At 45.5% G+C, this 23,701-nt stretch overlaps 1 protein-coding gene across 8 annotated transcripts in view; it reads right to left on the reverse strand.

Annotated features, from left to right (window-relative positions):
- The window catches only part of rb1 (retinoblastoma 1), a 456,612-nt gene that overhangs the window by 39,614 nt on the left and 393,297 nt on the right, over positions 1 to 23,701 (reverse strand). For all 8 annotated transcript variants that reach the window (XM_070894055.1, XM_070894054.1, XM_070894053.1 and 5 more), the window contains 6 exons: positions 11,125 to 11,243; positions 10,776 to 10,927; positions 6,825 to 6,976; positions 2,985 to 3,089; positions 1,164 to 1,277; positions 415 to 578 (listed from right to left, as the gene is read on the reverse strand). In XM_070894055.1, coding sequence (XP_070750156.1) covers positions 415 to 578; positions 1,164 to 1,277; positions 2,985 to 3,089; positions 6,825 to 6,976; positions 10,776 to 10,927; positions 11,125 to 11,243 — 806 coding nt within the window. The remainder of the gene's footprint in view (positions 1 to 414; positions 579 to 1,163; positions 1,278 to 2,984; positions 3,090 to 6,824; positions 6,977 to 10,775; positions 10,928 to 11,124; positions 11,244 to 23,701) is intronic.

Below are 23,701 nucleotides of genomic sequence, written 5' to 3' on the forward strand. Positions count from 1 at the left end.
GTTATATTCCTCAGTCTGTCCGAAAATTGTCCCCTGGTACTTTTCAAAACTTCTCAGTCGAGTGTCCCAGGTTCTTCATTTGCTAAGGCAATTATCTTAAACATTAAGCAAAACATTATTGGAGGCATTCTACCTTAAAGAAAGTGTGGTGGAGAAACCATTTGTGCTCATTTTAAAACCCTTAATGCAGTATGAACATAATTTGAATAAATCACTGCCTTACTTGCATGTTTACTTATCATGATAAAATGGTACAAAGAGAAAGGACAGACACTATTGGTGATGGCAATGCACCTTTAGTAAGACAGCAGTAACGTTACCTTTTGGGCTGCATTGGATCTCAGTATTCGAAACACAGACACGGTACAAGCTGCTGCCTATGTCCTGTGACTTGAAAGTTCAAAATATGCTCACCGTGCTCTTGGGGTCATGGGTTTGGGGGACAGCAATCCGTCAGTTTTGTATGGACTCTTCAGCGGAGACACGTAAATGTTGTTCCCACCAGGCACACGTAGTGGAGAGCTTGGAAAGCCAAACGAACTCCGAGGAACATGAGGAATTGGTGAGAGTGTCGGTGGCTGTTTGAAAGAGATATTAAAGAACAAGTTCACAAACAAATCTAGAATCATAAGAGAACAGAAGGAGGCCATTCAGCCCATCGTGCCTATGCCAGCTCTTTGAAAGAGCTATCCAAGTAGTCCTACTCGTTCCCGATGACCACATATGTGAACATTAAAAAAGTGCCATAATACTTAATCACGGTCATTTATTTATTAAGCTACATCCTTCAGAAGGATTTAGGTAGAGGTTTTGAAATCTAATATATCAATATTAATACAGATAAAAAACTATTATACCTTTATTAGCAATTCTTAAGTGGTTGAATCTAAAACTCTGTTGTATTATATTTAACAGCAAGTGGATGTAATAAAGTAAAAACTACTAAAGTAATGGAGTGATAATTTCTCACCAAATCTTTTGAAAGGTATTAGAAGTCAGTCCAGATTGCAATATTTCCTTATGTCATTTCATTCACTCACAATTATCAGGAATAGTATTGAAAATGTCAAGAATGATTAGCTACTCAGCTGATCCAGGCAAGTTCATGTAACGCCCTCCCCGCTATTCTGTGTAGAACTATATAGTATAACATAGTTACTTACGCGGGTCGAAGCATACTGTAGGATGTTGGTTTTCAGCCTCTGCATGAACACCAGGTTGTAGAAGCCTATAATGGAATCGTACTGCTCTTCTTTGATCAGCACGTGTTTGAAGGTCTTAATGAGAAAGAGAATGAATGATTTAAAAGTTTAACTTACAGAAATAGCTTATCTAAAAGTGCCATAGTCCTAATGCTTCAGTAGAATTTGTCAAGGCTAAATACTTCAAGAGTTAGCGTGAAGGGTTTGCTGAGAGAGGATCCATTGTTTTGAAGCAGATGTTATTCAGAGGTGAATCAGTTGACATCAAGGACACCAGATAAGGACAAGGTGAATTAGGTCATTAGCTGTCCTAGTTCCGCAATTTCACTCCGTGGCTGGAGAAACTAACCTCAACATTCAGCCAAAACATAACCAGCTGAACGATAAAGATGCTGCTGGGTCATTTTTAGCTTCTTGTAACCCATAAACTACAAAGATTAGATTTTGCACTGAATTAGAATGAGAAGCACATGAAAGCATTTTTATATTTTCTTGTACATTTGCTTTAAAGAGAGGGGACAATGAAAATGATTCCAGTCAAAGTACATTGCGATATGAAGATGGATATTCATTTTTTAAATTTTGATCCACTGACGAGGTATTGACTGAGAGAGGACCAAACTCAGGTCTTTAAGATTATTAAGGGCATTGATGACATTCAGGTTTATAGATTATTTGATATGATGGTTCCGGGTAGAACTAGGGACCACTCATTTAAATTGAGGAAGCAGGGAGTGAGGCTGGATATGTGCAAGTTTTATTCTTTCTCAGAGGGTGATAGACATGCGGAACAGCATTCCAGAGGTGGTAGTGAGGACTGACTCCTTGCAGTCCTTCAAGAAGGGAGTTAGATGAAGTTTTAGAAAACTGTGAGAACACAGCAGAGGGAAACATAGAAACATAGAAAATAGGTGCAGGAGTAGGCCATTCGGCCCTTCGAGCCTGCACCGCCATTCAATGAGTTCATGGCTGAACATGCAACTTCAGTACACCATTCCTGCTTTCTCGCCATACCCCTTGATCCCCCTAGTAGTAAGGACTACATCTAACTCCTTTTTGAATATATTTAGTGAATTGGCCTCAACAACTTTCTGTGGTAGAGAATTCCACAGGTTCACAATTCTCTGAGTGAAGAAGTTTCTCCTCATCTCGGTCCTAAATGGCTTACCCCTTTATCCTTAGACTGTGACCCCTGGTTCTGGACTTCCCCAACATTGGGAACATTCTTCCTGCATCTAACCTGTCTAAACCCATCAGAATTTTAAACGTTTCTATGAGATCCCCTCTCATTCATCTGAACTCCAGTGAATGCAAGCCCAGTTGATCCAGTCTTTCTTGATATGTCAGTCCCGCCATCCCGGGAATCAGTCTGGTGAACCTTTGCTGCACTCCCTCAATAGCAAGAATGTCCTTCCTCAAGTTAGGAGACCAAAACTGTACACAATACTCCAGGGTGTGGCCTCACCAAGGCCCTGTACAACTGTAGTAACACCTCCCTGCCCCTGCGATATTTTGAGTAATAACCAATGGCTCAGGCCCTCCTGGGGCTTGTCCAATCAGCTTTAAGGGCCTGGAGAAATATTTTTGACAGAGGATTCGTGAATCGGCTACAAGTCTCTGTTTTTCTCTCACTCGGGGGCGGGGGGAGGGAAGAGGAGGGGGACAAGTCCAGTAAGAAGTGGGGCAAGCACACATGGGCTTTTCTTGTCTTGGTTATGTAATTCTTTGGAAGAGGGGTTAAAGGGGCAACAAAATAAAAGGTCTGCAGTTTCTATGACTTACCTCTTGACTTGTATTTGGCAAATCCCTGTAGGCAGTAACGATAGTTTTGAACCTAAGGTCTATGCTCTTCACCTTGCAAATGGCATACATGGAACACATCATTATCTGTTAAAACAGTTAGGTTAGTTAATATACACAACACAACCCACAGGCAAGAAGCTCAAAACAAGCTTAGAACCTACATATTTCTCATCAAAATATATTTGATTTTTGGTTATATACATTGCTCCTTCGCTGTAACATGCTGTCAATGAGAAATACGGTATTATAGTGAGGGAGTAGAAGGAAATAACCCAGCAGCTTTTAGAGTCACCTCTGCTTAGTCCCCATTTTATTATGAATGTAGTGTATTATTACTGAAACAATTAAATAGTTTAAGTCAAATATTACATAATGTTTAAATGACCCAAATTCTCAGTTTTTGAGACCTGATCAGTCAATCCCCAGTGCAGTTCCATTAGAAGAGCCAGTGCAGTTCCGTTAGAAGAGGAAAATTAGATTTCTATTTAAACACTGCTTCCATAGAGATGTAAACTTATACAAGTCTCTATTTCCAGTAAGGATCAGTGGATGGAATCAGGAGCAGGACCACCCCCAGTAAACTACTCTTCTTCCAAACCTTGGGTGACTGAGGCCAACTGTAGCACCTCACTGCTGTGAAACTGAGGTAAAGCTAACTGAGCCAAGAGCAGAGATTAAACTCTGGGATCTTCCACAATACAGTCAACTGGAGCAAAAAAGGATAGAACAGAATACTTTCTAAATGGTGAAAGGCTAAAAACAGTGGAGCTCCAAAGAGACTTGGGGATCCAACAACATAGATCATTAAAATGTCACAAACGGGTACATAAAATAATCAAAGAAACTAATGGAATGCTGGTCTTTATATCTAGAAGACTAGAGGTTATGCTGCAGATTTACAAAACCCTAGTTAGGTCACACCTGGAGTACTGTGAGCAGTTCTGGGCACCACACCATAGGAAGGATATATTGGCCTTGGAGGGAATGCAGCGTAGGTTTACCAGAATGATACCCGGACTTCAAGAGTTAAGTTACAAGGAGAGATTACACAAATTAGGGTTGTATTCCCTAGAATTTAGCAAGTTAAGGGGTGATCTGATTGAAGTTTCCAAGATATTAAAGGGAACAGAGTAGAGAGAAACTATTCCCACTGGTTGGGGATTCTAGGACTCGGGGGATGGTCTAAAAATTAGAGTCAGACCTTTCAGGAGTGAAATTAGGAAACACTTCACAAAGGGTGGTAGAAGTTTGATACTCTCTTCCGCAAATGACAATTGATGCTAGATCAATTGTTCATTTTAAATCGGAGATCAATAGCTATTTGTTAACCAATGGTATTAAGGGATATAGGTCAAAGGTGAATATATGGAGTTAGGCTGCAGATCAGCTACAATCTCATTGAATGGCGGAACAGAATCGAGGGGTTGGATGGCCTACTCCTATTCCTATGTTTATCCACGGAGCTCATGTTATTAACTTGCATTCCTTACTGTTTACCAAATCCTGGTGTAATGTCACTCATTTGTTAAATAAATACCGTAAAATGGGGGAAAAGGCAACGAATTTAGAAAATGAATGTGTCAATCAATGTGCTTTAAAGTGCAAAAATTTACAAATTTAAGTCCTTACTTAAACAAAACATCGAAGCTTCTAGAAACCACACTACTTCAATGCAATACAGTAAAAAACACACCATACTCTATTCTTATTGACTTGCATGGTCACCTAATATTTTTACTGAAAGGTTGGGCCCATTAATTGGCCCCTATCGATTCAACCCCCACACCACACCAGATCTCTCCTGGCCGCTCTTCGATGTACCCCCAATCTCTCTTGGTTCCCCCCCACCACCCATCCCTCGATCTCTCCTGCCCCCCCGCCCCACCCCACACCCCATCGATATTCTCCTAATACCAGATCTCTCCTGGTCACTCCATCGATGTCCCCCCAAACTCCAATCTCTCCTGAGCTTCCCATTGATGTCTCCAACCTCCGATGTCCCTTGGGCTCCCCATCAATGTTCCCCAACCTGCGACCTTGCCTGGTCTCCCCAACCCCCAAATTCCCCATGTCACTCCATTGATGCCCCACAAACACTGCTCTCTCCTGGGGCTCCCATCGACGTCGCCCTCACCCGTGATCTCTCCTGGTCTCCCCCGATCTCCTGGTCCTCCTCCAATCTCTCCTGGCTCCCCCCGATCTTCTGGTCCTCCTCCAATCTCTCCTGGTCCCCCCCGATCTTCTGGTCCTCCTCCAATCTCTCCTGGCTCCCCCCGATCTCTCCTGGACCCCCCCCCCAACCTCCGACCTCTCCTGGTTCCCCCCAACCCCCCGATTTCTCCTGGTCCCACCCCCCCAACCTCTCCTGATTCCCCCCTCACCCCGACCTCTCCTGGCACCCCCCCCCCCCCGACCTCTCCTGGTCCCCGTCCCCCCCACCCGACCTCTCCTGGTTCCATCCTCCCCCGATCTCTCCTGGTCTCCCCCCCCCGACCTCTCCTGGTCCCCCCTCCCCACCTCTGCTAGTTCCCCCACCCCCCCCCCCACCTCTGCTAGTTCCCCCACCCCCCCCCACCTCTCCTGGTTCCCCCCTCCCCCCGACCTCTCCTGGTCCCCCAGACCTCTCCTGGTCCCCGTCCCCCGTCCCCCCCAACCGATCTCTCTTGGTTCCACCCCCAGCCCCCGATCTCTCCTGGTTCCACCCCCCTCCACTCCCCCCGATCTCTCCTGGTTCCATCCCCACCCCCTCATTCTCTCCTGGTCCCACCCCAGCCCCCCGACCTCCCCTGGTCCCACTGACCTCTCCTGGTCCCCCGTCCCCCGATCTCTCCTGGTTCCACCCCACCCCCCCCACCCCGACCTCTCCTGGTCCCCCCCCCCCACTGATCTCTCCTGGTTCACCCCCCTCCCCCCCCCCCCCGATCTCTCCTGGTTCCATCCCCACCCCCCCGTTCTCTCCTGGTCCCACCCCAGCCCCCCGACCTCCCCTGGTCCCACTGACCTCTCCTGGTCCCCCCACCCCCAATCTCTCCTGGTCCCACCCCCCCCCCCCCGATCTCTCCTGGTCCCACCGCCCCCCCCGATCTCTCCTGGTCCCCCCCCACCCCTCCCGATCTCTCCTGCCCACCCCCCCCGCCTCCAAACTCCAATCACTCCTGGTCCCCCCCAAAACTCTCCTGGTCCCCCCAAAACTCCAATCGCTCTTGGTCCCCCCCAAATTCTCCTGGTTCCCCCCCTCAACCTCCGATCTCTCCTGGTCCCTCCTTCGATGTCCCCTCGACTCTTTCCGCTAACATCAAGGCCAGAATCTTGAAAATGATAAATGTGTTTTCAACAATATTCTTTCGGGAGTATCTGAGCCACATGGGCCAGAAAGGTGCTGTGCTGTGCTAAGTTAGCTGATCTCAGCTAGGCATCAGAAGAAATGCCACAATAGGCGTCAGCACTCTTGGTTAGGGAGAGGGAACAATATCTGGGGCTCTCAATCCTGATCACCATCACGTTACACAGATTGTGTTTGGCTGTGATACCCCACAGTTGAATGATCTGCTAACCCTCACATCAAGTCTCATACATGCAGTAATTTCTGAGTGGATCAATGAGGACTCTTCTTGCAGTTCACCCTCTTGTATGGAAGCACGTGGCCTCTGCTCAGTGTTTCCCAACAGCAAGGAAGCAGCGATTGGGAGTTCAAAAGTGAGAAGCATTACTGGTACAAACCCATGTTCTCCACTCTGACATGGAATCAGTGTGCCAAGCACCACAACAACCCCAATGAAAGATAGTTCCACTTCAGATGAACTAAACAGCACACAGTACCTGGTCTAAATGTCTGTCTCTCATAAGTTCATGCTCATTTCTTAATGTGTGTTGAAAGAGTGTCCATATTAAAGCTTCCAGCTGAGGGTGGTCAGACTGTAGACGAAGATGATTGCAGAGTGTGTTCAGTCGAAGATATGCCAGTCGATATACTGCACAAATAATGCATAGCAAGAAAAAAGCCATTTTAGTTTAGTGCTTCCATCAAATATAACTTTTAATGTGTCTAGAATCATAACAAAACCACCAAAAATGTTAATGTAATTTAAAAAAAATGCGTTCATGGAATGTGGGTGTCGCTGGCAAGGCCAGCACTTGTTGCCCATCCCTAATTGCCCTCGAGAAGGTGATGGTGCGCCGCCTTTTTGAATCGCTGCCATCAATATAAGATAGTCACCAAGAAATCAAATAGAGAATTCAAAAGAAACTTCTTTACCCAGAGAGTGTTGAGAATGTGGAACTCACTACCACAGGAAGTGGTTGAAGCAAATCGTATAGATGCAGTTAAGGTGAGGCTAGATAAACATATGAGGAAGAAGAGAATAGAGGATTATGCTGATCGAGTTAGATGAGGAAAGACGGGAGGAGGTTCGAGTAGAGCATAAATGCCAGCATGGACTGGTTGGGCCAAATGGTCTGTTACTGTGCTGTATATCCTATGTAATCCTAGACCATGGCAGTTGTGGAATTTAAATTCAGTTAATTAAATAAGTCTGGAATAAAAAGTTAGTATCAGTAATAATGACCATGGGCCCAAGTTTTGAGCCGCGCCTAGAACGGCGCAGTTCTGACCTGGACGCCCGTTTTTCGCGCCACAAAGTGCGCCTAAAAAAACCCTCCGTATTCTCCACCTCCCTGCAGGTCCTCTGGCCCTCGGCGCAGCGCAGCAGGAGTTGTAGGGGGCGGAGCCAGGTCCCTGCGCTGAAAACAGGGCCGGGACCTCTGCACATACGCGCTACAGTGGGCACGCATGTGCAGTAGCTCCAGGCGCCCGAAACTGTGTGGGAGGGGCCCGAAGCACGCAGCCCCTAGCCCTGGCCGAATGGCCTCACTGGGGCTGCATGCATAAGGATCCTCCCACGGCCAGCTCCTGCTTCCTCTCGACCCGACTCGACTCCCGCTTCCCGCCCCCCCCCACCCGCCCCCGGACCGGACCCGACACCCGCTTCCCCCCCCCCGCCCCCGGACCGGACCCGACACCCGCTCCCCCGCCCCCGGACCAGACACCCGCTCTCCACCCCCCCCCCTCACCTCCGGACTGGATCCGACCTGACCTCCCTCTCCCTCCCTCCCTCCCCCCGACCTGAACCGAACCAACCTCCCTCCCACCACCCCCCTGACCCGACCCAACGCCACCTACCTGTAAATCTGGTGCTGGGGATGGGCCCTGCCCGAAGTCTCGGGCCCGGCCCGTTCAGCCTCCCTCCCCCTTCTCCTTCCACCCCACCCTCCCCCTTCTCCTCCCCCCCCATCCCCCCAATCTCCTTTCCCCCCCCCAATCTCCTTTCCCCCCTCCCAATCTCCTTTCTCCCCCCCTCCCCCCTCCCCCATCCCTCCCCTTCTCTCCCATCCCTCCCTCTGCTCCCCCCCCTCCCCTCGCTGTCAGAAACACAGACACTGACAGACAGAGAATGAGAGACACACAGACAGACAGAGAGATAGAGACACTGACAGAGACACACTGAGGGGAGCATCCCAGCATGCTGTTGGAGGGCTCCCGGTGCTGCAGTCAGTAAGTAGAAAATGTTTTATTTATTGATTTAAATTTTTTTTAATTTCTTATTAATTTTTTTTGATTGATTTATTGGTTGATTTATTGATGTATTTATCATTTATTATTGATGATAGCTCTTTATTTGTAAAACTGAAGTGTTTAATGTTTGTAAACTTCCCTTTAAACACCCCCCCCCAACCATTCCCTATGCCTGATTTGTAACCTACGCCTGATTTTCTAAAGTGTAGACAAGGTTTTTTTCGAGCGTACAAAAATCTTCACTTACTCCATTCTAAGTTAGTTTGGAGTAAGTTTTCACTCACGAAATTTTGAAATCAGGCGTAAGTGGCCGGACACACCCCCTTTTGAAAAAAAAAAATTCTGTTTCAAAGTGAAACTGTTCTAACTGACTAGAACTGGAGCAAACTAAATGTGGAGAATTCCGATTTCTAAGATACTCCATTCTACACCAGTTGCTCCTAAAAATCAGGAGCAAATCATGTGGAAACTTGGGGCCCATGAAACTAACGTCTTGTCGTTAAAAATCCATTTGGTTCATTAATAGAAAAGCAAAATACTGCAGATGCTGGAAATCAGAAATAAAAACAGAAAATACTGGAAATACTCAGCAGGTCAGGGAGCATCTGTGGAGCGAGAAACAGAGTTAACGTTTCAGGTCGATGACCCTTTGTCAGAACAGGAAAAAGTTAGAAATTTAACAGGTTTTTAAGCAAATGTAGGGGGCAGGGAACAGATCTAGCAGCTCAAAACTTGGCAACCATGAGGTGCTGTGGGCCATGAGCAGCAGCAGCAGCATTGTATTTCACCACAATCTGTAACCTCATTGACCGGCGTATCTCTCACTCTACCATTATCAAGCCAGGCGACCAACCCTGGTTCAATGAGGAGTATATTCGTTCCAGGGATGTGGACGTCGCCGGCAAGGCCAGCATTTATTGCCCATCCCCAATTGCCCTGGAGAAAGTAATGGTGAGCCACCTTCTTGAACTGCTGCAGTCCTTGTGGTGAAGGTATTCCCACAGTGCTGTTAGGGGGCTAGTTCTAGGATTTTGACCCAGTGACTATGAAGGAATGGCGATATATTTCCAAGTCAGGAGGATGGTGTGTAACTTGGAGGGGAACTTGCAGGTGGTGGTGTTCACATGTGCCTGCTGCCCTTGTCCTTCTAGGTGGTAGAGGTTGCGGGTTTGGGGGGGGGGGGGCTGCCAAAGAAGCCGTGGCAAGTTGCTGCAGTGCATCTTGAATAATTAACAAAAAATTCATGCTGTCGAGCCATACTGAAATGTTGTTCTGAGCAGTCGAAGGCACCAACTCATGATTCATAATGTAGCACTGTAACATCAATGGGAAGATAATTTATGGCAACAGGGCCAAACGAAGGTTGATCATCGTTCGTCACCACCTCTTCCAAAGCTCTCCTTCAATGTTCTTCGGTGGGGTTTCCACTGGATTTAAATCTTTTGGGGATAGTTGAAAAATCCTAACCACTTGTTTTTTCTTATGTCACCTCTGGTTCTTTTAAATCTGTGCCCACTGGTTATTGACCCTTCAGCCATTGGAGACAGTTTCTCTTAATTTACTCTATATAAACACCCTTTATGATTTTTTTTTTGTGTCTGTAATTTCCCCCCCCCCCCCCCAACAACTTGGAATCTATTTAGAACAGTAAAGAAAATGCCCGAAAAAGTCAGCCTCTAACTGCATTGCAGAACCACATGAAAACACCCACTCCCATTAGTGACTGCTGCCGTTAATGTTGGACCTGTGCCATAGTTTGTACTGCACATACTGATACAAAACAGCAACTAATGAAATATAAAAGAAGGCATTAGATGCATGTAAGGTAGGGACATTTTAGTTGAACATTAACCTTCCACCCAGTGTGACATGACATCACCAGGCAAAGGCACCAGCAATAAATAACTTTCAAGTGTTTACAATTCAATGAATAGGGAAAGAGCTTTCTCAATACCAAACTACTTTTAGCACATATATTATACAAAAAAAAAATCAAAAAAACGAAGTTATACAGTATAACTATTCTGCTATCACCTTAAGAATGGCAAAGCAGCCATTTGATTGAACTAAGGCTTATTTCCCCACCAGAACTATTACTAAAAGCCTATGAAGAATATTCATGCAAAAGCAAAATACTGTGGATGCTGGAAATCTAAAACAAAAATATTTCAGATAAGAATATTTATGCACTGACTTACCTTTTTTGAAGAAGAGGGAAAGTGAGGTAGATTTCTGAGGTTTTTGCTGAGGCTGGGGCTGAGATTGACCAGCTGCCTCGATTTTTGCTTGTGTGGGAGCTGTGTGTGTACTAGACGCTTTTTTCCGTGGGGATCTGACGGGGGAAAGGTAACTGGACAAACAGAAGATGCCAAAGATGACTGAGCTGCTCCACCAAAGGAGTAAAAAATAAATTCATGACAACAATGTATATATGTAATGAGAATACTTTAGATTACATGTCTGTGACCGTTTGTTTCTACGAATTCCAGCACTGAATACCAGTTATCAACAATAGCCAAGCAGCACATCCTCTGTATATATACTTACAGGTCTGCAGCCGTGTGGCTGTGCTGGAGAGGTTGTTTGAGGGTACTGGTGGGTTCAGGCTGATCTGGCTGATCTTCCTGTTCTTTTTGTTGCCTGAGTATGTCGAACAAAGGAGAGTCCTGAAAGTAACAAAAACAGAGGGTGCATGAAAAAAAATCTAAATCTAAACAAATCCCTAAATTTTTGCACAATTGCTGTTGAAATAGTGTGAGAATACAAGGTGGGAAGAACATTAAAGGGGGATGAGCAATGAGCGGGAGTGTGGGACTAGGTTAGGTGAGTCATCAAGAAAAACAGCAGCATAGATTGGATGAGCTGAACTGGACTGTAACATTCTATATGGGCTCAAGTTTCAGCCTGAGTTGCTCCTATTTTTTTGGAGCAACTAGTTTAGAATGGAGCATCTTAGAAATTGCAATTCTCGGCATTTAGTTTGCTCCAGTTCTAGGAAATTAGGATAGTTTCATTTTAGAACAGATTTTTTTTTCAAAAGGGAGTGTGTCCAGCCACTTACGCCTGTTTTGCAAGTTTAGGCAGCGAAAACTTACTCCAAACTAGGGCTAGGGGCGGCGTGCTTCGGGCACCTCCCACACAGCCTCGGAGCTACTGCACATGCGCGCACACTCGAGCGTGCATGTGCAGAGGTCCCGACACTGTTTTCAGCGCTGGAACCTGGCTCCGCCCCCGACCCCTTGTGCTGCACCACACGAGCACGAAGACATCCTGAGGCAGAAAATCGGTGCACCGTTCTTAGAGGACGGAAACTTGGGCCCATTCTTTCCAAACAAGAGAAACCCACTCAGCTTGCCCTGTTATTTAGACCCAACTCAGATTATTCTCATTAGCCTTGCACAATTAAACATTTACAGAAAAAAAACACTTTTAGCACAACAACAACAACTTTTATTTATATAGCACTTTTAACATAGTAAAACGTTCCTAGCCGCTTCACAGCAGTGCTATAAGACAAAACAGATAAATTTGACACCGAGCCACATAAGAAGAAATGACAGATGACCAAAAGCTTGGTCAAAGAGTTAGGTATTAAGGAGCGTTTTTAAGGAATAAAGAGAGGCGGAGAGGTTTAGGGAGGGAGTTCCAGAGCTTAGGGCCCAGGCAGCTGAAGGCACGGCCACCAATGGTTGAGCAGTTATAATCAAGGATGCTCAAGAGGGCAGAATTTGAGAGCTGCAGACATCTTGTGGGGTTGTGAGGCTGAAGGAGATTAGAGATAGGGAGGGGCGAGGCAATGGAGTGATTTGTAAACATGGATGAAAATTTTGAAATCGAGGCGTTGCTTAACCGGGAGCCAATATAGATCAGTGAGCACAGAGGTGATGGGTGATCGGGACTTGGTGCGAGTTAGGACATGGGCTGCCGAGTTTTGGATGACCCCAAGTTTACGTAGGGTAGAATGTGGGAGGCCAGCCAGGAGTGTGTTGGAGTAGTCAAGTCTAGACGTAACAAAGGCATGGATAAGGGTTTCAACAGCAGTAGAGGTTTTTTTTGGCAGATGGAGTATAATGTGGGAAAATGTGAGGTTATCCACTTTGGCAGAAATAATAGAAAAGCAAATTATAATTTAAAATGGAGAAAAATTGCAAAATGCTGCAGTAGAGAGCGACCTGGGGTTCCTTATGCATGAAACACAGAGCGAGTATGCAGGTACAGCAAGTAATCAGGAAGGCAAATGGAATGTTGGCCTTTATTGCAAGGGGGATAGCGTATAAAAGCTGAGAAGTCCTGCTACAACTGTACAGGGTATTGGTGAGGCCACACCTGGAGTACTGCATACAGTTTTGGTCTCCGTATTTAAGGAAGGATATACTGGCATTGGAGATTGTTTAGAGAAGGTTCACTAGGTTGATTCTGGAGATGAGGGGGTTGACTTATGAGGAGAGGTCAAGTAGGTTGGGCCTATACACATTGGAGTTCAGAAGAATGAGAGGTGATCTTAGTGACACTTGTAAGATAATGAGGGGGCTCGACAAGGTGGATGCAGAGAGGATATTTCGACTCAGAGGGGAAACTAAAACTAGGACATGGTCTTGGAATAAGGGGTCGCCCATTTAAAACTATGATGAGAAATTTCTTCTCTCAGAAGGTTGTAAATCTATGGAATTCTCTGCCCCGGAGAGTCGTGGAGGCTGGGTCATTGAATATATTTAAGGCAGAGATAGAAAGATTTTTGAGCGATAAGGGAGTAAAGGGTTATGGGGAGTGGGCAGGGGGGTGGAGCTGAGACCATGATCAGATCAGCCATAATCTTATTGAATGACGGAGCAGGCTCGAGGGGCCAAATGGCCTACTCCTGCTCCTATTTCTTATGTTCTTATGTTAGAGCTGAGGCAGGGGCGGAGGAGGGCAATGTTACGGAAGTGGAAATAGGCGGTTTTAGTTATGTCACGGATATGTGGCCGAAAGCTCATTTCAGGGTCAAATATGATGCCCAACGTTGCAAACAGACTGGTTTAGCCTGAGATAGATGCTAGGAAGAGGGATGGAGTCAGTGGTTAGGGAACATAGTTTGTGGCAGTAACCAAAGACAATGACTTCAGCCTTCGCAATATTTAATTGGAGAACATTTCTGCTCATCCAGTACTGGATGTCGGACAAGCAGTCTGACAATTTAGAGGCAGTGGAAGGGTTTAAAGAGGTGGTGGTGAGGTAGAGCTTGGTATATTCGATTCCCTTTTGACAGTTACTACTGAATCTGCTTCCAACATCCTTTCAAGCTATGAATTCTAGATCATAATAACTCGCTAGGTTAAAAAAATTCTAATTTCCCCCTAAATTTTTTGTCAATTATTTTAAATTGATGGCCTCTGGTTATTGACCTTCCTGCCTGTGGAAACAGTTTCTCCCGATCTACTCCAGCAAAACCCCTCATCATTTTGATCATCTCTATCATCCTTCCTTAACCTATTTTGTTCCAAGGAGAACAATCCCAGCTTCTTTAGTCTCTCCACATAATTCAAGTCCCTCAGCCCTGGTACTATTCTGGTAAAGCTACTCTGCACCCCCACCAAGGTCTTGAAATCCTTCCTAAAGTGTGGTGTCTAGAATTGGACACAATACTCTAGGTGAGGCCTAACCAAGATATATATAATCTTTTCCTCATGCAGCTCCTGGAAGCCAACTAACAGCTCCATTGATACAAGCTTGGAAGTAGGCTGTAAAAACAATGGTACCAATCTGTGTTTTAAATATACAAACCGATTTGTATAAATTGCTAGCTTTTATATTATACTGTTAATATGGTTGCAATCCTCCTTCTTCCATGTATTAATTTTATCTATACATAAATTTTAACTTGTTTTAGCTTATTCAGAAATGGTCAAGTAGTGTGATTATCATCTAGTCTTGTTAATTCAAAGTTATTTCAAATTAAAAAAAAAATCTAATTATCCAATAGTTCGTATTAAGTCAATTTAATAAAAAACACAGGAGGCATTTTTCACTGAATGTAAAAAATTGAATCATCATCATCATCATCATAGGCAGTCCCTCGGAATCGAGGACGATTTGCTTCCATTCCTGGAGTGAGTTCTTTGGTGACTGAACAGTTCAATACGAGAGTCACAGACTCTGTCACAGGTGGGACAGATAGTCGTTGAGGGAAGGGGTGGGTGGGACTAGTTTGCCGCATGTTCTTTCCGCTGTCTGCGCTTGATTTCTGCATGCTCTCGGCGTTGAGACTCGAGGTGCTCAGCGCCCTCTCGGATGCACTTCCTCCACTGAGGGCGGTCTTGGGCCAGGGACTCCCAGGTGTCAGTGGGGATGTCGAACTTTATCAGAGAGGCTTTGAGGGTGCCCTTGTAGCGTTTCTGCTGCCCACCTTTGGCTCGAATGTCATGAAGGAGCTCTGAGTAGAGCACTTGCTTTGGGAGTCTCGTGTCTGGCATGCGGACTATGTGGCCTGCCCAGCGGAGCTGATCGAGTGTGGTCAGTGCTTCAATGCTGGGGATGTTAGCCTGGATGAGCACCGCTGATGTTGGTGCATCTGTCCTCCCAGAGGATTTGTAAAATCTTGCAACAGATAATCTGAATGAAGCAACTTTGAATTAAGAGGTATAAACTATATTTTTCCACCTTTACAGGAGTCAGAAGAACATTGTGAGCATCCCAGGAATCTTCCACTAATGTTCCTAAAATTTGTTCACAGGATGTGGGTGTCATTGCAAGGCCAGCATTAATTGCCCATTCGTACTTGCCCTTGAAAAGGTGGTGGTGAGCCCCCTACAGTCCGTGTGGTGATACTTCTTTGAAGTGGCTTGGTAGTTCACAGTTCAGAGGATAGTTAAGAGTCAACCATATTGCTGTGGGTCTGGAGTCACATATAGGCCAGAGCAGGTAAGGATGGCAGATTTCCTTCCCTAAAGAACATTAGTGAACCAGATCGGTTTACACAACAATCCTGTAGTTTCATGGTCACCATTACTGATGCTAGCTTTTAAAAAAAAATTTCAGCTTTAATTAATTCGCTCAATTTAAATTCCCCAGTAACTTAACCACTATGTTACCGTTCCCAATATAGAGTGTAGAGAGTTAAAGATTAGACCTGGACTACACCAGCCCATACATGGCAGAGAATAAAGAAGCGAGTTATGGCTCAAATCTTTCAGGAACAGTATTTTAGCTGTAAACACAAGAAAAGTTCTTATGGAAAAAGTCCAACTTGGAACAACCAATTCATTCAAAGCAGCATTTTCTGGAGGTGGTGCTGGTAAGGTTATGTAATGCAGTATTGTGTAATTCATACAAGTTACAGCAAGAACAATGTACAATAAAATATTACAAACCAAAATCCTGAGTTACAAGCAAAATTTTCTGTACTTGGAATCATATTCAAACTAGATGATCACGAATTTCATCAAACTGTTGAAAACCAGCAGCACGCAACAGACAATGTCCTGAGTCCAAGTGCAAACATGGCCCAAAACTATCACATTTAGATACCATATTCAGCCTTCAGTCTCTGCATCTGTGCCACCTTCTTCCTCAAGGTGATCATGCTCATGTAGTAATAAAGAGCAACAGATTGTCAGGAAATAACCTATTGAGTAATACAGGTATGTCAAATATGTTACCTTCCCTCCTCATACCCATCTCCTGAAGCTAGTAACTCATGGTGGGAGACAGTTCCACCGGGGCTGTTGGCCCTCCAGTGGCCATTCTGTGTGTAGATCAAGATGCTAGAATAGAAAATAGTAAATGAAGGAGGGATGATCAGTGAGAGAGAGATGACCAGGGAGAGGCAAGTGTCAGAATTTGAAAAATGAAAGCAGTCCTGATCTAAAGAATAAACTACCACATAAACTAACCACAAGCTGGACCAATTGCTCTCTCTGCCTGAGAATAATTCCCCATTTTTGATCATTTATAAACACTTGCTTGCCAAACAGTAGATTTTGTTTTCCCATATAGGTTTAATGGGCTGTAATTTCTTCCTTCTGTGCTCACCAGCCCATGAGTTTCCACCCATTTATTTTAGGAGGAAAACCGCAGGCTGGCGAGCACACAGTGGGAAACCCTGGCCACGATGCTCAAAGGCCAGGATCGCATGTTCTACCCTGCCTCAGTCATGGAAAGTAAATATATCCAAGCAGTATCCAAAACTGCAAATGGAATGTTTAATGTTACATGTCAAATCAACATAAACAAGTAGTATCATGATAAACAGCAGATAACATGAACGGAATGCCCTCATCACAATAGTCAAACAGCTACTGAGCAGGAGCTGGCTCTAAGTGAACGAATCACACTGTCTCGGTCGTACAAACATCAACTATCTTCGAAAGTGGTATTAAATTCTTGGCCTTTCTTGCCCCCTTACCAATGCACTGAAGCAACTTACACCTGACAATATGGAAAATTCCAATTTTACATTGCATATAATTTTCATTTTTAATGCACTTTAATGTGAGCGTTACAGAAATCTGGGGAGTGCTGGATTTATGGATTCAAAACTGGACTGAAGTAACAACATTCGAGCTGTTGTGCACTCATTGACGATATTTTACTCATCTTGGTTTGCTGTTTACTTGACTTTCCACTGTGCTTTTTAATGCTAGTACTGGTTGGAGCATCAAGACTTGGAAGAGCAAACAAAGTCATAAGCCAGAAATTCCTGGGGCCCTGCTCGACTGCCAGAAGTGCAGCTGGGCAAGGCTTTCTAGCAACAAGTCTGCTGTGCCCCTGACACTGGGCATTTGCATGGGCCAGGCGGGGGGGAGGTGAAAGAGTGCATCTATACCATCTGCATTTTCCCAATGAATATGGACTGAGTCAAGTCTGCAAATAGGAAAGTTAATACTGCCTTTCTAAAACCTTAATTGGATGGCTATTCCATCAAGAAAGCCTGTTTCAAAAAGATTACCACAATGGTTAATCACACGCTGGTTGGTACATTTGCAATTTCTCCTTCAGATCGTAATTTGAGTCAACATGGAAGTCCTATCAAGACCTGTGTAAACCACACCACATCCTTTCAGAGAATAACAGGACCTTCAATTTCCAGCAGCAATGCCTCTGATATCGTTCCAGTAATTAAAGTGGTGTGTTTTTAAGTATAAAAATACTGGCCAGATCATGAGCAAGAAAGTATTTTAAAGCAGAAATAATTTGCAGGGCTCATCATGGATGTTAGGTTATTTGTGGTTCTTTTTCTTGTGGGTGTGGATCCGTTAAAAATGCAGCATTGCAAAATTGAATCTGATTACAACAGTAAAAAAGCAGGTCTCCCATTGGTACAGTAGCGTGGAGCTAAATCCGCTTCATTAAGTTTTTATTTTTAATCAAGCAAAAAACCATCTGGGCTTGATGCGCAAAAGGTCAGGGGGCGAAATTGCCCTCTGTCCCAAACGGGGCGGATAATTTGAATTAAATCATTATTCTCTGCACGAATTTTTGGGGCAGAGAACAGAGGTATTTTGTCCTCTTTTCGTGTGAGATTTCATGCGGCAGTGTTTCCAGCGGCGACGGAAGGCGGGCGGTGTCATCAACACCGCGCTGAGCATGTCAGCACGACGCTGATGACATTAGTGTGACGCTTAGCAACATCCCTCCACTTCAGTTAAAGGGGAGGGTCGCTGCGAGCTCTGCAGCCACTTTAGTAGTGCCCACTGGGCCACCAGGGGGGATTTCGGCCGGGCCAGCAGTCTGGCACCCAGGAGAGGGTGCCGGGCTGCCTGTTGGTGGTCTGGCTGAACCCGTGGCCGCCATTGTTGGGCTGACTTCGGAGTCGGCTGACAATTAAAATAAAATGGTGGCCACAGCGGTGCGCCCTCCCCTTTAAGCAGCCACTGGCAGCTTCCCACCGGGAAAACCTGTCAGGGGCGCCGTGTGGCTGCGGCTCCTTTTCCGTCGGGCACTTTCACTCACGGGGCGGAAAGGAGATGCCGCCGGGCGGTAAGAGTTTGGTGCGTGGCCGACGGGGCGGGAACATGGGCAGGGCGGAAACCCATTTCTGCCGCCCCTGGCTTGGGGACAATTTCTTAGAGGTGGTAATGGACCTTAAGGAGGGGGACAATTTCAGCCCCCAGGTCTCTAGAACCTGAATTTCAGTACTTGCAAAGGGGCACATGACATATAAAAATGAAGACAACCTTAAAGAACAGGAATGTACAAGTGTTTAATGGCAAATGACAATGTATTTGAATGTTGGGAAATCTGCAGTCTAATAAGGGAAGCCAGTTCATCTTGGAAGTGACACAAAATCCTTGAACTTCCAAAGCTTGCTGAGTTGGCATTGGCCATAGGAAGTTGACTGTACTGGAGACAACTGACAATCCTTAATAACCAAGGGAATGTAACATGTTCTGAAAAATGCTAGAAAAATACAGGAAAATATAAAATACGTATCTACAGAGCTGGGATTGGTGCAATCCAAATCCGTGCCCACCTATCCTCAACTCCATGTTTAAACTCGTCCAATCAGGTTTCTGCCCGTCACAGCAGTGAAACAGCCCTCATCAAAATCACAAATAACATACTCTGTGACTGTGACCGTGGTGAATTATTCCTCCTAATCCTGCTCGACCTGTGCAGCCTTTGACACGGTTGACCACACCATCCTCCTTCTAAGGCCTCGCCACCGTCGTCCAGCTGGGTAGAACTGCCCTCGCCTGGTTTCATTCCTGTCTGTCCAATCGTAGACAGAGAATCTCATGCAATGGCTTCTCTTCCCACTCCCACACTGTTAACTTTGGAGTCACCCAAGGATCTATCCTTGCTCCCCTCCTATTTCTCATCTACACGCTGTCTCTCAGCGACATCGGAAAGCACGTCAGATTCCACATGTACGCCGAGGACTTCCAGATCTATCTCATCACGAACTCGCTCGACCCCTCCACTACCTGTGATTTGATGCGTCGCTCGTCATACATTCAGTATTGGATGAGCATAAATTTCCTCCAATGAAATATTGGTAAGACTGAAGCCATCGTCTTCAGTCTTCGACACAAACTCCGTTCCCTTGCCCCCAGCTCCTTTCGGACTGTTCGCAACCTCGCCATCCTAAATGAACTTGAGCTGAGCTTTTGACCCCATATCCTCTCCATAACCAAGACCGCCAATTACACCTCCATAACATTGCCCTTCTCCGCCTCTGCTGCAACCCATCAGCTGCTGAAATTCTTATCCATGCTTTTGTTACCTCTCGACTCTACTATTCCAATGCACTCCTGGCTCGACTTCCATCTTCCAATCTCCATAAACTTGAGCTTATCCAAAACTTTGCTGCCCGTATCCTAACTCACACCAAGTCCCATTCAGTCATGACCCCTGTGCTTGATGACCTACACTGACTCATGGTCCAGCAATGTCCCGATTTAAAAATTCTCATTCTTATGTTCAAATTACTCTATGGTCTCATCCCCCAATAGCTCTGTAACCTCCTCCAGCCCTCCAACCCTCTGAGATCTCTACGCTCCTCCAATTCTGCCCTTGTGTATTCCTGATTTCCATACAGTGACTGCTGTTAATGTAGGTAAATGTAGCACTGATTTTACACACAGCATGAAGAAAGAAAAAAAGAGAGAAAGAAAGAAAAATGACTGACAAATGATGCTAAATTAGGGCAGTTTTGTGCTGGAGGCCCACTAGAAACTGGATTGAGACTTCCCAAACTTATTTCACATGGGACCCTTAAATAAAACGAACGAATGAGACTTTCATTCCAACAGTGTCAGCTGGATTTGAGACCAGCAGGAAGAGTAGTGCAAGGAAGGTAGTGCAGGGGTCCCCTGTGGTCATCCCCCTGCAAAACAGATACACTGCTCTGAGTGCTGTTGAGGGGGATGACTCATCAGGGGAGGGCAGCAGCAGCCAAGTTCATGGCACCGTGGCTGGCTCTGTTGCACAGGAGGGCAGGAAAAAGAGTGGGAGAGTGATAGTGATAGGGGATTCAATTGTGAGGGGAATAGATAGGCGTTTCTGCGGCCGCAACCGAGACTCCAGGATGGTATGTTGCCTCCCTGGTGCAAGGGTCAAGGATGTCTCGGAGCGGGTGCTGGACATTCTAAAAAGGGAGGGAGAACAGCCAGTTGTCGTGGTGCACATTGGTACCAACGACATAGGTAAAAAAAGGGCTGAGGTCATACGAAACGAATTTAAGGAGCTAGGAGCTAAATTAAAAAGTAGGACCTCAAAAGTAGTAATCTCGGGATTGCGACCAGTGCCACGTGCTAGTCAGAGTAGGAATCGCAGGATAGCGCAGATGAATACGTGGCTTGAGCAGTGGTGCAGCAGGGAGGGATTCAAATTCCTGGGGCATTGGAACCGGTTCTGGGGGAGGTGGGACCAGTACAAACCGGACGGTCTGCACCTGGGCAGGACCGGAACCAATGTCCTAGGGGGAGTGTTTGCTAGTGCTGTTGGGGAGGAGTTAAACTAATATGGCAGGGGGATGGGAACCAATGCAGGGAGACAGAGGGAAACAAAAAGGAGACAAAAGCAAAAGACAGAAAGGAGATGAGGAAAAGTGGAGGGCAGAGAAACCCAAGGCAAAGAACAAAAAGGGCCAATGTACAGCAAAATTCTAAAAGGACAAAGGGTGTTAAAAAAACAAGCCTGAAGGCTTTGTGTCTTAATGCAAGGAGTATCCGTAATAAGGTGGATGAATTAACTGTGCAAATAGATGTTAACAAATATGATGTGATTGGGATTACGGAGACGTGGCTCCAGGATGATCAGGGCTGGGAACTCAACATCCAGGGGTATTCAACATTCAGGAAGGATAGAATAAAAGGAGGTGGTGTAGCATTGCTGGTTAAAGAGGAGATTAATGCAATAGTTAGGAAGGACATTAGCTTGGATGATGTGGAATCTATATGGGTAGAGCTGCAGAACACCAAAGTGCAAAAAACGTTAGTGGGAGTTGTGTACACACCTCCAAACAGTGATATTGGGGAGGGCATCAAACAGGAAATTAGGGGTGCATGCAATAAAGGTGCAGCAGTTATCATGGGTGACTTTAATATGCACATAGATTGGGCTAACCAAACTGGAAGCAATACGGTAGAGGAGGATTTCCTGGAGTGCATAAGGGATGGTTTTCTAGACCAATATGTCGAGGAACCAACTAGGGGGGAGGCCATCTTAGACTGGGTGTTGTGTAATGAGAGAGGATTAATTAGCAATCTCATTGTGCGAGGCCCCTTGGGGAAGAGTGACCATAATATGGTGGAATTCTGCATTAGGATGGAGAATGAAACAGTTAATTCAGAGACCATGGTCCAGAACTTAAAGAAGGGTAACTTTGAAGGTATGAGGCGTGAATTGGCTAGGATAGATTGGCGAATGATACTTAAGGGGTTGACTGTGGATGGGCAATGGCAGACATTTAGAGACCGCATGGATGAACTACAACAATTGTACATTCCTGTCTGGCATAAAAATAAAAAAGGGAAGGTGGCTCAAACCGTGGCTATCAAGGGAAATCAGGGATAGTATTAAAGCCAAGGAAGTGGCATACAAATTGGCCAGAAATAGCAGTGAACCCGGGGACTGGGAGAAATTTAGAACTCAGCAGAGGAGGACAAAGGGTTTGATTAGGGCAGGGAAAATGGAGTACGAGAAGAAGCTTGCATGGAACATTAAGACGGATTGAAAAAGTTTCTATAAATATGTAAAGAGAAAAAGGTTAGTAAAGACAAACGTAGGTCCCCTGCAGTCAGAATCAGGGGAAGTCATAATGGGGAACAAAGAAATGACAGACCAATTGAACAAGTACTTTGGTTCGGTATTCACTCAGGAGGACACAAACAACCTTCCGGATATAAAAGGGGTCAGAGGGTCTAGTAAGGAGGAGGAACTGAGGGAAATCCTCATTAGTCGGGAAATTGTGTTGGGGAAATTGATGGGATTGAAGGCCGATAAATCCCCAGGGCCTGATGGACTGCATCCCAGAGTACTTAAGGAGGTGGCCTTGGAAATAGCGGATGCATTGACAGTCATTTTCCAACATTCCATTGACTCTGGATCAGTTCCTATCGAGTGGAGGGTAGCCAATGTAACCCCACTTTTTAAAAAAGGAGGGAGAGGGGAAACAGGGAATTATAGACCGGTCAGCCTGACCTCAGTAGTGGGTAAAATGATGGAATCAATTATTAAGGAAGTCATAGCAGCGCATTTGGAAAGAGATGACATGATAGGTCCAAGTCAGCATGGATTTGTGAAAGGGAAAACATGCTTGACAAAATCTTCTGGAACTTTTTGAGGATGTTTCCAGTAGAGTGGACAAGGGAGAACCAGTTGATGTGGTATATTTGGACTTTCAGAAGGCTTTCGACAAGGTCCCACACAAGAGATTAATGTGCAAAGTTAAAGCACATGGGATTGGGGGTAGTGTGCTGACATGGATTGAGAACTGGTTGTCAGACAGGAAGCAAAGAGTAGGAGTAAATGGGTACTTTTCAGAATGGCAGGCGGTTCTGTGCTGGGGCCCCAGCTGTTTACATTGTACATTAATGATTTAGACGAGGGGATTAAATGTAGTATCTCCAAATTTGCGGATGACACTAAGTTGGGTGCCAGTGTGAGCTGCGAAGAGGATGCTATGAGGCTGCAGAGTGACTTGGATAGGTTAGGTGAGTGGGCAAATGCATGGCAGATGAAGTATAATGTGGATAAATGTGAGGTTATCCACTTTGGTGGTAAAAACAGAGAGACAGACTATTATCTGAATGGTGACAGATTAGGAAAAGGGGAGGTGCAACGAGACCTGGGTGTCATGGTACATCAGTCATTGAAGGTTGGCATGCAGGTACAGCAGGCGGTTAAGAAAGCAAATGGCATGTTGGCCTTCATAGCGAGGGGATTTGAGTACAGGGGCAGGGAGGTGTTGCTACAGTTGTACAGGGCCTTGGTGAGGCCACACCTGGAGTATTGTGTACAGTTTTGGTCTCCTAACTTGAGGAAGGACATTCTTGCTATTGAGGGAGTGCAACGAAGGTTCACCAGACTGATTCCCGGGATGGTGGGACTGACCTATCAAGAAAGACTGGATCAACTGGGCTTGTATTCACTGGAGTTCAGAAGAATGAGAGGGGACCTCATAGAAACGTTTAAAATTCTG

The sequence above is a fragment of the Pristiophorus japonicus genome, chromosome 11, assembly GCF_044704955.1.
Source record: "Pristiophorus japonicus isolate sPriJap1 chromosome 11, sPriJap1.hap1, whole genome shotgun sequence".
Taxonomy (NCBI): Eukaryota; Metazoa; Chordata; class Chondrichthyes; family Pristiophoridae; genus Pristiophorus; species Pristiophorus japonicus.